Genomic DNA, 13,943 nt, shown 5'->3' on the forward strand with positions numbered 1-13,943 from the left:
CGGCGATTGCGGAGTGCCGCGAGGATACGTCCGCTCACGTCGACTTCCCGATGCCGAACAACTGGCTTTCCCCGCATACACAGGGCCGAGGCCTTCCCTAGCGCTCATGCTGCCTCGATGCTGGTGCCAGCTCTCGATAGTTAACGTTAACTATCCACGCTGGCCCCATCTTGTGACAGCTGAAGTAACTACAACGGGGGAAAGCTGACTTTAAAGGGAAAGATGGGAGATCGTTTCCCACATCCCCACAACCTTAAATTGACCCATGCGCCTGCCTGTAAGTACATGCTATGTCTTCATGAACTTGCACTTGAGGCAGGACCTTCCAGCAGAGGTAGCACCGACGATGTCCTCGTAGATTTCTGTGGTGTACCGATGGTAGCGTGAAGGTCTCTGCAGAATGACTGGCATGTCGCATAGGCTTCAGTGTCTGCAGGTTGGTACGCAGTGGGGCGCGGTCGAAAACTGCGGCCAGGAGTCTGTAGAGGTGGCGCCGCTGTCTGGAAGGCAGATGCAGACAAAGCCAGAGAGGGTACCGAGCCGAGCCAGGTGCTGGTATGGTGCAACGCCAGGGATTGCGAGGAGTGGGCCACATGTCCACAGGGCCCGCGAGGCCGGCTGAAAACTGCAGGCCAGAGTTGCAGCAGCCAGATGTGACTGCCAACTGGTCTCGCCATCACTGCCGCAGGTGGATGTGCCGAACAGGACACAGGGAACTACGTCGCAGCAGGTGGCAGCGAGACGATGTGCAGAGACAGTAAGCCGAAGTGTCTCCAGTGAACCTGCATAACTGCCGGAACGTTCTCCGCATGCCTGCAACTAAGTCACTGGAGGCAGCACCGGCGTCCGCACAGGCCTCGTGGCTCTGTGCAAAACTCGCTAGCAAAACGTGTCATGCGGCTGTACAAATGCAAAGTTCAAGTGAACAAAGCCCTTTCTCGAGTTTAACGAGACTGCTCAGTTCATGCGAGGCTACGAAAACAAGCAAACAGTAATGTGCTCCCACTCTGAAACACCATGGACTTGGTGGTTGTCACTTCTGACGTGGTGCAGGCAGCTGCTAAAGCTTTAGGCCTAACAACCACCATGACGAAGATCTCCTTCAAAAAAATAAATAAATAACGACCCGAAAAAGAGTTACGTTCATCCAGCGAGACATCAACTCGATGGGATGGTCCTACTCTGCTCATTGCACAAAGCAGATATACGGTCGTGCTCGCAGTCCGAGACGGTGTCGGAACGCCCGGTGCCAAGCTGCACTACCAGCAAGCTCCTTGTGGCTCCGTGGCCTCAGGCCACTCGGCCCCCAAAGCCCACGACTCCTCGAGTCGCAAAAGAGACAGAAGACAAAATATGTACAGGAAAACTCAGAGTACCCAAGCAGCTTCCATATTCACTCGCTTCAAGCCGGCAACTCCGCAGGCGCTAGGCCTCACACTGCCTTGATGTGGACCACGTTGCCCTCAAAGTTTTCAAAAAAAAAAAAAAATGCTGAGCATGTCGAAAAGTTCAAACATGCTACAGCGGAAGTCACCTCGCACTCAAGAAAGCATGCCGCAGGGCATAGTGATCGAAATTCACTCTATGCCTAGCACTTGTCACGTCTGGACAAAGAATATCCCTTGAACCGAACAGAGTCGTCCAATGCTCCAAGAGCGGCCCCATATTAGGCTGCCAGATGTGGGGTTATAATAGGGAGATAAATGTGTCTTCCCCGCTTAAGTGCAGCTGACAGTCCAAACCACAGACCCCACCCAGTGATCACGTGCACTTCGGTAGCGCGTGCCGACCACTGCTAAAGCCACCTAGACTGGACAAGGCCTGCGCGCTCCTCCTCTCCACAGGGGTCTACGTCACACTAGTTGCCCGACCGCGAACGATAGTAGGAGTTCTGTGCAGCGCAGGGGAACGCAACGCATGCAGGTGCATCGCACCTGGAAGGCAGCACAGGTGGATCTTTCCGCTCTATCTGCCTATGGTTATGTTAGGCAGCGAACGTGCTGGCGTTTCTTTTCCGACGTCTAGGTTTTCGAGCTTCAGGAAGTCAAATTGCTTTACCTTGGCTTTATTGTGCGCGTTGATACCACAATGAACGTGGTGCTGAAGACAAGCACGCGCTTTTTGCAACCGCCATGACATGGGACCTGGATTACGACGGGAGCCCATAAGCCATTAGCGTTTGGTTTTCCCAGCAGTGCAGCTCACAGAAAAGCTTGAAGCTCCTGCAAGGATTTTACTACAAACGTATACATTCCAAGCTAAGTAAATAAAATTTAACCCATTTCGATAGATTTAGCTTAGGTACGCACCATAAAACCCAACACACAACAAAAACCTTTTGTAAATTTAAAAGTTGTTGGATAGTGGTTAGGAGAGGATGATACTATACTTAAATGTCGTCATGCTGGTATTCGCACTCAATTTTCATGAGCAAGACTTCATCACCAAGCTATCATATCCTAATAAACAACTGGTAAGAACCATGTCGCTCAAGCGCGGTCTCAGTGCCTTCGAAGTTCCCTACTTGGTCATCGTACATTTCTTCTACACCTTCTTTTACAAGACCCCAGCAAGAAAGAGGGCGCAACGGGAAAATGACACCATCAAGGAAATCTTTAATGATTCCTACAGAGGCAAGCGGAGAAGAAAAACGCAAAAATTCACCAAGCTAGTAAATGTTTGCGACACCAAGTTATCGACAGTCACTGGAAACGAAAAGTAAACTCTTCGGGAAGGCAGCTGTCAGCAATTTGAGAAAATTAAAGAATTGAAATATTTTAATTAAAAGCACAGAGCAATATAATGTTCATTATGGCTTCATGCTACTGTTTTGTAGGGCTTCATGAGTTTTGTTTATTTCGATATTTAACAAGGCATCCGCTTTCGAAGTGTACAAAAAAATAATGTACGCCTCCTTAAAAAGCCGCAAAATGCATTTGCACGTTGATCTCATATATTCTTGTGCTATATGCTGTCTGGGAAATAATGCTTGGGTTAATGTGATCTGCAGTAAACTCAAGTTCAGTAATTATAGCAGTGCAATGGTTATTCCCAAGTTTTCAAATGAAACTATAAAAACAATCGCGAGGACTACGAAAGAAAGCACGAATGATAAATTAATGCGGAAAATACATAGAAAAACTATACAAGTGGTTAAAAAAAACATTCTTTAGAAGCATTGCTGTAGCCATTGTACCTCAGATAGTACAATAATGCGCTGAAAACTGCCGCGGAACCCTCCCAGCCGCGAGCGGAGGCCAGCGGCGGACGGGCAACTAGCGTGACGTCACGGAGCAAGCGGAGAGGCCTTGAGTAGTCTAGGTGGCTTTGCCACTGCACGCTGTGCTTTTGGAAACAAAGGAACAACACACGTGCTGACAACAGACATTTATTGCTGCAATAACAATGCCAGCTAGCAATAAAACACGCTAATGAATCTAAGTCATCTGACTCTCCAGCAGAGCCATGGGTGAATGTTTGCCCACACTAGAGCATGGGATAAGCTCCGAGGCCTGCCAGCGACTGCGGAGTGCCACGAGGATACATCCACTCGTGTCGAGTTCCCGATGACGAACAACTGGCTTTCCCCGTTGGCTTTCCCCGCGTGCGCAGAGCCAAAGCCTTCCTTGGCACTCATGCTACCGCGACTCTGTCGCCATCTCTTGATAGTTAACGTTAACTATCCACGCTAGCACCATTTTGTGATATCTGGGATAACTGCCACAGGGGAAAGATGGGAGATCGTTCCCCACAGTATTTATTGCTCTATCATCCCATTTAGTTTTCATTTCTTTTAGCCAGCATGGAGCTTCATGCGATAGTGCACACTTTCCATTTACTATGCTGTGAATGTCTACACTGCAGAGCATTAAGAAATGCTCTGCAGTGCCATCCAGGAGACTTTTTGATGTTGTGTATTTCGCTACTTTCTTGCTTTCAACAAATGTGTTTTGCTGTTTTGCTTTGTATTATCACTTGTTCATTTGAGCCATGTTTCCCTACAATGTTCTCCCATAAGATGCTGCATGTACTTGTACAAATAAATAAATAAACTGGCCAAACATAGAGAACTGTTCCCCATGCCTCCCAGCATGCTAGAATTAGTGAAGAGAAAGGAAGTGCACAAGATTCAAACATGTTTCATTGTTCCTCTAACCGCCATAAGACTGGATGGCAAAAACTTAACTTTTATAGACTCTGGCCAACTGCCCCAAAAAAAGTTGCGACTCACATATTCCCAGAGAACGTCGCAAAAAAGGTAGAACTGTGCGCTGTTGGCCGCGTGTGGCAGTAACAGGCGCAAGGCAGCCCCCGCCACCTGCGACAGTTCGTGGCCCTGCATCCACTGCAGCCGGCACCATAGGCCCATGAGCTCCCGGGTGCAGCAGAATGGCGAGGACGACAGCAGGTCTCTCACCAAAAACACGTGCACCAACGCTTCAGCCACATCGACACGCTCAGTGTCACTGGCACACCGCGTAAGGCCCCGCACCAGCTGGACTCCTTCATGACATGTGAACTTGGAGGTCTGCACAAAGGCAATGCACAGTCCAAACACAGATATAGCACACCATTGATAGAATGAAGTGAAAACCAAATTGGCCTGTTTTATTTATTTGGGAGTTCTACCAGTAAACGAAACACAAGATTCAAAACTTGATGCTCGACCAGTTATAATGAAGCAATTTCTGTATTCACTGGTTCAAAGGCGTAAAAAAGCAAAAAAAAAAAAAAAAAAAAAAAAGAAAAGAAAGTTCCAAAAAACTCAATAATTCAATCATTTGAGGTATGAATCACCGACGCAGTTTCCTATACCACCTCATATCATTCCATCAAGAGTCTGCGACAGGAACTAGTTTCAATGGCTCACATGCATGCGAGTGGCATGCGATCAAACAGATTCTTCATGCTTTGCACTCAATGACTCCGTTGACTCAGTCAGCTCTGCCGTGCAAATTGTCCATCAAGAGTCTGCGACAGGAACTAGTTTCAATGGCTCACATGCATGCGAGTGGCATGCGATCAAACATAGATTCTTCATGCTTTGCACTCAATGACTCCGTTGACTCAGTCAGCTCTGCCGTGCAAATTGTAGTACAGAGACACAAAGTTTCGCTTAAGATGAAAATCAGAATTTCTAGGGCGGATGCTGCAGCAGACTTCAATATTGCTGCTCCCAGCCCGCTGTCGACAACCTTGAAAGCAAAGGTTAAAGACATCCACTCAAAAGTGCTCTGTGAAGGACAATAAAACATGCTAGGCCTTGTCGCGACGTCAACTGCCGCTTTTGAACATTACTTTTGAGGACTTCGAGGCCACTGCAAGCAACCTGGCTTCTGAACTGACTGACCGAAAAAAACTTTGTCGGCTCACTTCTCTAGGTCAGTGGTTCTCACACGAGGGTTTCAGCAGACCCCTAGGAATCTGTGAAGCCATTTCAGAGTCCACAAAACCCACGACTGAACAAAATAAAAATAAAAAAAAAGAAGAGAACTGAATGGTTGCTGGGAGGGGGGCAAGTTTAAACCCAGACTCTCTTCCAGTTCTAGAATCTGCTCCTGAAACCACCTTTCCCTTTTCCCCACACCTTTCGCGCCTATCACATACTCAGATTTGTGACAGACCTTGGTGGCTGTGCTATGCAGCCTCACCTGGCTGACCTAAGTCACAAAGCTACTTGTTTGTCCAAGACATGTAGCCAAATAGCTATCGCTGTAGTTTATGTAGATTTAATATTCCGGATGTTGCGGATTGCTCTTTCATGACCGCCGCTGCCAGTGCAGGCAGTGCCTGCCTGCACTGGCACTAGCACGCACTGCCTGCCAGTGCGCACTGTCGCTGCCAGTGCGTCACCAGCTGAGAAGCTGGTGACGCACTGCTGAGAAACTGCTCAAGCATCATTTTAACGTCTGTACCATCACAATTATGCTGCCCATAGGCTAAAGTAATCACATTGAGGAGATTGTGCACTCTTCTCACTGCCATGGCAAGCACTACCGGCTACACTACTATCAGGACATCCCAGACTGTAAGTGCTTCGTCGTTGAGGTCTCTTTAAGACAGTGGCAATGCGCGAGTCTAAGTATTGTGCGCTTCCTGCCGTGGGAACTCTAAACAGCACAGAAGTTGCCGACATGGCCAGGAATTTGAAGGGCTATTTACAGAAGTTATCTGTGGCCTGACATTTAGAAAGCGATGCATTTTAAGGCGAAAGCCTTTAATGCCTCATCGTTAACAGAAGTGTCACGCTTTCAAGAGCGCGAGTTAAAAATAAATTAATAAACCTTGTCTCCACCAGGAATCGAAGCTCCATCCCTTGGATCCTCAGCCCAGTGCTTTACCAACTGCGCCAAGCCCCGAATCATGAAATGTTCTTCATAATTCCCCTAGTCTACTGTGAGGATTGTTGATAGCGGGATTCTGCGAGTGACATACTGCGCCTTTCCTTTCCTGTAAACTAATTATAGAATGCCGGTGAACTCTGATGCGTTCAATGAAATGCTGGTTGTGTTCGACAATTAGCGCGCGATGTACCGTCCCGAGATGTCATGACGTCACCAGGTGATTCATGCATATACGAAGCTGACCCCACCGGGCGTCCGATCCAGGCGTCCGTGCGGCGCCTTTCATTTGCCGCTTCCTCGAACGCAGCACCACACATCAAACAGAGTAGACCCAGATGTCTAGGAGACCTTAGTACAGGAGACATAAGCAACATTTGAAATTTATTTACAGGATAGAAAAGGCGCAGTATCTGTCACAATTCTCCGCGAACACATATGTACCATGCTGTAAAGGAAGGGAGGAAGGTGAGAGTGAAAGAAGAGAGGAAGATAGAGGTGCCGCAGTGGAGGGCTACGACCACCGCGCTATAATGGCTTTCGCCTCATCGCGCTTTAGTGGTCCAAAGTGCCCTCCAGAATTTTTATAGACTGTTGAAATACTGCCCCCTCCCCTGCTCTCACAAATGCTGTCCATCAAACAAAAGCTGCATCATTTTTTTAAATAAATATGAGCATACGGCCACATTTCATATTTCTGTGTAGACTTAGTAATTTTACTTCAGTGGAACAGAAAATTGGGCAAGTTGGTAAAGGTTTTGCACAATGAATAGCGCCAAATTACCAAGACAAAGAGAGAGACACACAAAAAATTTTGAGCAATCCAATATGCATTTTTGCTGTCCAAAACACAAAACAGATGAAGAGGTATCACATATTTTGCACCTTTGCTTAGGCTTATTGGCAGACTTGTTGCAAAAATTTGTGCGCATACTTTTAAGGCTAATAGTGGTATAACAAACAAAATACCGCTCAAAATTCATGGCAGGCTGCCAGTCACGTGGGGTGTGACGTCATAGCGCGCAGCCGCGGCTCCGACCACGCCACGCCGACCGCTTGAATTGGGAGCCCAGCTCTCACCCTAGTGTCACGTGGGTAAGATGTGGCTACTGGCCGCGCTACGCTGAAGGCTTATAACCTAGAGTAGTATTACTTTCGCAATAAAAAAAAAACTAATTTTTATTTTTTCGTTGTTTCTTGCAATGTCCCTATTCAGGGACAGGGCGCCGCAGTACGGAAAAAGTAATGCATGCTGCTAGCAGGAAGTGTGATAGTGCCCTTAGCAAGATAACGGACAAAGAAGATGGTTAACGGATTATTACTTGATTTCTTAATGAAATCAATCTTTTCAGAGTACATTTACTGTGAAAAAGGGTAAAAGCAACTGCTCTGAGCAGGCATGTACAAAAGATGTGGCCCTTTTGGCAGCGAATCTGACACTTCGCTGTGCATCCCTCACAGTGGCAGCGCTGCGAGTTCCGTGTGTTGACAAGCTCCGGCCAGTGGTTGTAGCCATCGTACCTAATGGTAGCTGTCAGTAGCAAATGTAGTCTAGTCTTTATCGCAGCAGGCTCTGGGTACTCACACTTGACCGACAGCGCTATTTTTTAGGTGTTCTGCTGAATGCGATTAGGCCATTCTCAACGCCAGTTTGCAAGACTGTATGTTCAACCTACTTTTCTGTGCAAGCTTCTCAGCACCTGCATCTCACAGGTACTCTATCCAGCTGTTGCACAGTGCAAAAGATAGAAAGTGAGAAATTACCCTCACCAGCCCCTTTCTGGTTCTTGACCTAAGAGGGTACAGCGACATAAGAAAGTCGAGTTTGGCATGTTTTGAAAAATCCAAACTGTGATTTTATTGCCTTTTTGCATAGCACAACGCATAAAGTAAGAAAGTGATGCCAAACACTCAGAAAAAGAGTGTGCTGGCAGAGGTGGCTCTGAGGCACCTGTCCTGAGGGACGCTAACATTCGGAAGTACATGCAAGGCTGAATACGCTTGTAAAACAGATGATAGCCATTATTTCCCAGTCATGGGCCCTTCCTCTGATAAATAAATGCCAATATTGTGGTCATTGCAGATCTTTAACAATACAAAATGACAAAAACCAAGAAGAAATTACTGTTAGCTCCGTAGAACATAGCCATGTCCATTGTTGCCACGCTCTTCATGTAGAATGTCTTATACTTTGTGTAAGATGGTGCTATAGCTGTCCAATAAAGTGGGCAAGTGTGTTTTGAAACACTCAAAACGGCGCTTTTTATCGCCTTTTTCCACAGCAAGCCACACAAAGTTCATGTCCCTATAAAGGGACACCTATACTGGGCATCCTGTGCATCTAATGTATACAGGTTTTGTCGCATGAAAGAAAGAAAGAAAGAAAGAAAGAAAGAAAGAAAGAAAGAAAGAAAGAAAGAAAGAAAGAGGGACTAATCTGTTTCTGCTGCAAGAATAAAGAAAATGAGTTTTTCTTTGATTCAAAAACTGATATGACATCGACTTCTCTACAGCTTCAAATGGCTTGTCCATGGCTTCAATGGCACTACCCACCCAAATGTGTTAATTAGCAAGTTAATAAGTGATTAATTACCTATGCATTATTCCACTCAGTATGAAAAGCAACTTCAAGATGCGTGGCCGGAACTCTTCCCGGAAGCGTGGTGATTCCGACAAGCGACGCGCTTGAAAATGAAAGGCAAAGAAATTTGCCGTTTCAGCACTCAGCCTTCTCCCCTCACCAGTCTAGTCTTGACAGTGACATAGCATCGCCCGCACTTGCGTGCCGAATGCTGGATGCATGTCGCACTTTATTTTGCTTGGTTTATTTTGTTAGCACCTGATTTCCCCCAAATTACACCGTCAGCACCAGCATGAGAACCCACCTTTGCAAAGCTAAATGCCCTGGCTTCTGTGATAAATAATTCCATAGTCAGATTCCATAGCACAGACAACACGGGGGATGTACCTGGCCGCTATGACGGCAGAAACCTTTTTTTTTTTTTAACTTTCAAGCGCACCGCTTGTCAGCCTCACCATGTTTCCGAAAAACGCTGCGGCCACATGCTCCCTGGTTGCAAGTCACATTGAGCACGATAGCACATTTCAGTCATTTTTGACAGTTTGCTCCAACAAACATTATTTTTATGCCATTCTGCCTATCTTTAAGAACTGTCGAAAGTGTTTGCTGAAACGGCATACAGGTGCAGATGTGCTCGTGCTGAAACTGCCACTCTCACCTCAGTGCACAGGTCTTGGATTCTGCGTTGCCGGTAGAGGACACAAAAGAGATGCTCAAGAAAGGCCTGCCCACTACCGAGGCCGTCCTGTACCACCTCCATGCCTGTCTCCTGCTGCTCCTCCCTCCGCTGCACCCGCTCCCGCTGCACCAGGAGCGACAACTGGAACCGGCAGATCTTCTCCACGAGTTCGTCCTGCTGCCAAAACCGCAGGCACTCCACGTGGGAAAGCATCTCTTTGAGGGTGCGTGTCTTCAAGCCTGTCGATCAAGGAGGAAAGAAACAAGACCCAGCTGCGTGCATACGCTGCTCTCTTCCAAGCCAACAAACTAAACTGCGGCCGAAAGGCCCAAAGAATATGTCCTACAAACAGCAAAAACTGCCTCAGAAGAATGCTTTCAGAAAAAGAAATGCACTACAGTTATGCTGCTAATAAACAATGTCAGAGACACAAAGAAAAAAATGCTGTACGCACTTCCGAGCAGTCATTTGTTATTGAAAGGGATTCTTGCTCATGCAAAGATGCAGTGAACAGTGTTTCTTTTGAGCTTAGGGGGGCTGAATTGAGTGCACCTGCCAATCGAAAAATTGGGAGGTTTTATTCGCATCAACAACGGGGAAGGGGGGCTAACTAAAAGCAGGGTATAAACAGTCCTTTTGCAACAGGGACTTTGCAGTCTATGCCGGCACCCTAGCAGCTGGTTTGGGAACCTCGCGGGAATGCAGGTTCTGCCACTGCAAAGCCTTCTACAACGCTTTACCATTCGCATCAACAACGGGGAAGGGGGGCTAACTAAAAGCAGGGTATAAACAGTCCTTTTGCAACAGGGACTTTGCAGTCTATGCCGGCACCCTAGCAGCTGGTTTGGGAACCTCGCGGGAATGCAGGTTCTGCCACTGCAAAGCCTTCTACAACGCTTTACCAGCAAGCAAACCACAACCACGTTGGTTTGACTTGGCTTTCAGTGACTGTTTATTTGAGGTTGCCAGGGTTGTTAGTGCTATCACTGATGGCAATGCCGGTGATTACGAAACGACTACGGGTTCCATGGGGACCTTTTCACAAACTTTTCCCTTTCGTCTCTCTAGGATGTACTCTCTTCCTGGAAAAATAAAGTGAAATTGAATTGAACTATTTTCGCACAACTTTTCAACAAATATAGGGCAGTGCTCGCAAAATCTGAAAGCGCAGTCAGAATTGGGAGTCTGTAAATCAGGAAGGCTGGCAGGTATGGACGAATGATAACAATGACGAAAATTCTGATGGATTAGTATTACATTGAAAGAGCTCATAAATAAACACATCACATGGCACCAAAGCCAGCTGCTACGATGCACTCACCATCAGGAAGTGGCCGTGAAGCAGGAACATCTAGCAGTTTGGGCATGAGGTAATAATCTTTTGGCTGCCCGGCAGACTCCAGAAGGAACTCGCAAACGGTGTCAAAAGGGCCCATTCTTGATGCAAAGGCCTTTCTGCAATTGCGGATGGCCACACGCAGTTTATCCTGGTTCGGTTGTGGTGCGTTGAAAAATGGCCCATTGATGAAGCGCATCGTCTCGCTGCAGCAAATGCCAATGCCCAACGCTTGAGTTACATTCTGCATGTTGGCAGCACAATCTAACAAAAAAAAAAATGCAATGAGGCCATCATAATGCTCATGTAAACGTGAGGCCACTGTGATGGTCACACCAAGGGGAAGTTATGCTCCCTGCAGAACAAAAATCCCTTCACCGCAGCGGCCTGACCCTCCCAGGACTAAAATTTGGTTAAGCACTAGAAATTTCTGTCACCAGAATAAGGTACGCTTCAAGCCTATGTTGTAGTTACAACAATGAGATCAAGCACATTTATGCTGCAGCCGCTACGAGAGAGTGAATTCCAGTCGTGTCAAGCTGCTGCTCACCATGGGCATAGAAGTGAATGCCTTCAATAAGACTCTTCCGTCTTTAATGTAGACAAGGCCCGTAGAGTGAAGCGATTTTCGCTAGAGAGGGAAGCTGCATGCCGTACCAAAGGAAGCAAGGGTGGAATCCCTTCCCGCCCGGCTTGTCAGGACACTGTAAACTTGTTCCCTTGGAGGGAAGTTCAGCTTAACAAAATTACCCCAGCTATCCGGTTCGGCATGACCCCACAGGCACTAATGGAAACAGTGCTGAAAAGGGCATAAATGGAAATAACTTTTAAGGAAGTGCACTTTCAGTTAGTAGTATAATACCCCTGTCAAGTGTGCGAGTTAAATGCACCAACAGGTAGTCTCTAACCATTAGTGCCCACCCTAACAAAGATAAACCGCGCAAGTGGAGCATCACAGAAGGGAATGCATTCCAAATCACAACTGACTGGCCAAGTATGTAGCCTCGCTAGCGGCAACTTTGTATTAGTAAAATGTTATGCACCAAAACAGCAGTCACAAATTTATTTTTTGGTAACACTAGTTTTAAAAGGACTGCTCTGTTATGCCAGCAAGTGAAACACAGCCAAGCACAGTTTGTTTGAGGGCTAATCGCTTTATGTTATCAAGGCGGAATATTCTCTTTAGAGTAACCAATATAGTGCCTGTCTTGTCCCTTTTATGTGTAGTGACAAAAAACATTCTACCTTGGGTATCATAACCAAGAAATGGGGTCATATATATCCTCTAAGCCAATGCCATTTTGTTGTGACAGTGCTGAGGACTAGACTTGACTGGTCTTGGCTTTGCTTCCATTTCTAGAATTTGCTTGCCGGGAAAAGATATCGGGGTTCGCTTTACTTATGCTGCTGCAGCAAACAATCAACTTTGAGAAGTTTTTTTTTCTTTTCCCATCTCCTTGTGAAAAATTCCGCTTAAAGTAAATCGCTACTCTAAATACAAGTGGTACTCTGCTTCACCGCTAAGCACCCTGTGGTTAAACCCACTCAAGGAACAGAGTGCACTTCCCATGGTTGCACCTAAACTACACACTTTGACAAGGGTATAAATTACTTTGGGCCAGTATACGTTGTTCCATGTTTCATTACAGTGCAAGAGAGACAAAGTAGTAGCAAGATCCATCATAAGGTATTCGTTTTAGACTTCTCTGCAACAAATTTCTTTTGTCACATAAGAGAACACGTGCCAAAACTAGAGGTGTACAAATATTCATAATATTGAATACAAATCTTATTAATTCAATATTCATTTCATATTGGATTCGAGAAATGGATCTTCGGAAGTTCCTGAAAATTCGGCAGTGACCAAATTTTGTAGACTTTCATTAATCTGGCTTTCTTCTCTGTCATTAATAACATGGAACGCTCACATTCAGATGCTGCAGGCTTGCACTCACTAGCACCCATTAAAAACAGTACGCCAGTACTGAAAAGCATTTAATGCTTGTCTACTTATGACGAAAAGGGAAACAGCATACTTTTTGTTTTTTTGTAGAGACGAACATCACCTTGTCAAGATGAGGAATAAGATCAGCGCGCTGTCTTGGATGGCATCGCTATCGCTGTGTGTACTTGAACTGCCACTACGCAGAATGTTTCCGCCGTGACTCTAGAGTCCCAGTACCTCTAAAAAACAGCCACCTAACATTTTATTTCTTCTTGCGATGTCCTGTAAATTACTAATTAACGAAGCTTCACTATTCAGCACAATTTTTTTTTTCTTTTTTGCACTGCCATTTTTGTGTCAATTCACAACTTATGGCACATACAACGCTACTGCCCAAAAGCCCAATGAATCTAGCAAGGGCCCCAATGGAGCACTTAGAAGCATTTTTTTCCTATTTAGTGCATTAGTTTGGAACAGAATGGAGACCCCTGAAAGAGACATTTCCCAAGGCATGTGTGACAATGCATTCGCACGTCACACTTCACACACGTCGGTACCACAAGCAACAACTGACAACCACTCACACTGAAAGACGGCGAGCAGCATGCTGGACAGGTAGGTATTCGGGGCAGGACCCCAGCCTTTCCCAGCATTTCGTCAGTGCGCCCGCACGATCGCTGGGGTTTGCTTTGGTGTCCTCCAGGGCCTTTATGAAATTCTGGAACAGCAATGTGAGCCTCCTGTCCTCCTGTCGCTTCCATGGCCTCTGAAAAGCACAGCAGAGGAAGCAGCAAGCAGTTAGTAGCCACTTCAGTTGGTGCCTGAAGGAAGCACAAAAGTTAAAAAAAAAAAAAAAGGCAAAACTTTGAAAACCTGCACAAAGATATTTCACAGACACTCCACCACTTAGGGGACAGGAAATTGGTCTATACTGGTGTAATGACAAAGAAGCAATGTGTACTCAAAAAGTGCTTTTCTAATCTAGGAAAACTCAGGAAATTAGAAATGAAAAGGTATCGCACACTGTTTTCACAAGGTAACTGTAGTGACATTGGTGCCAT

At 46.2% G+C, this 13,943-nt stretch overlaps 1 protein-coding gene across 2 annotated transcripts in view; it reads right to left on the bottom strand.

Moving 5' to 3' along the window:
* The window catches only part of LOC146207600 (uncharacterized), a 42,599-nt gene that overhangs the window by 18,527 nt on the left and 10,129 nt on the right, over nucleotides 1–13,943 (bottom strand). For both annotated transcript variants that reach the window (XM_084588950.1, XM_084588943.1), the window contains exons 2-5: nucleotides 13,467–13,648; nucleotides 10,923–11,143; nucleotides 9,581–9,840; nucleotides 4,232–4,528 (exon numbers count right to left, since the gene is read on the bottom strand). In XM_084588950.1, coding sequence (XP_084445076.1) covers nucleotides 4,232–4,528; nucleotides 9,581–9,840; nucleotides 10,923–11,143; nucleotides 13,467–13,648 — 960 coding nt within the window. The remainder of the gene's footprint in view (nucleotides 1–4,231; nucleotides 4,529–9,580; nucleotides 9,841–10,922; nucleotides 11,144–13,466; nucleotides 13,649–13,943) is intronic.

This window comes from Amblyomma maculatum, chromosome 1 (assembly GCF_055883805.1).
Source record: "Amblyomma maculatum isolate TAMU_Amacu chromosome 1, ASM5588380v1, whole genome shotgun sequence".
Lineage (NCBI taxonomy): Eukaryota > Metazoa > Arthropoda > Arachnida > Ixodida > Ixodidae > Amblyomma > Amblyomma maculatum.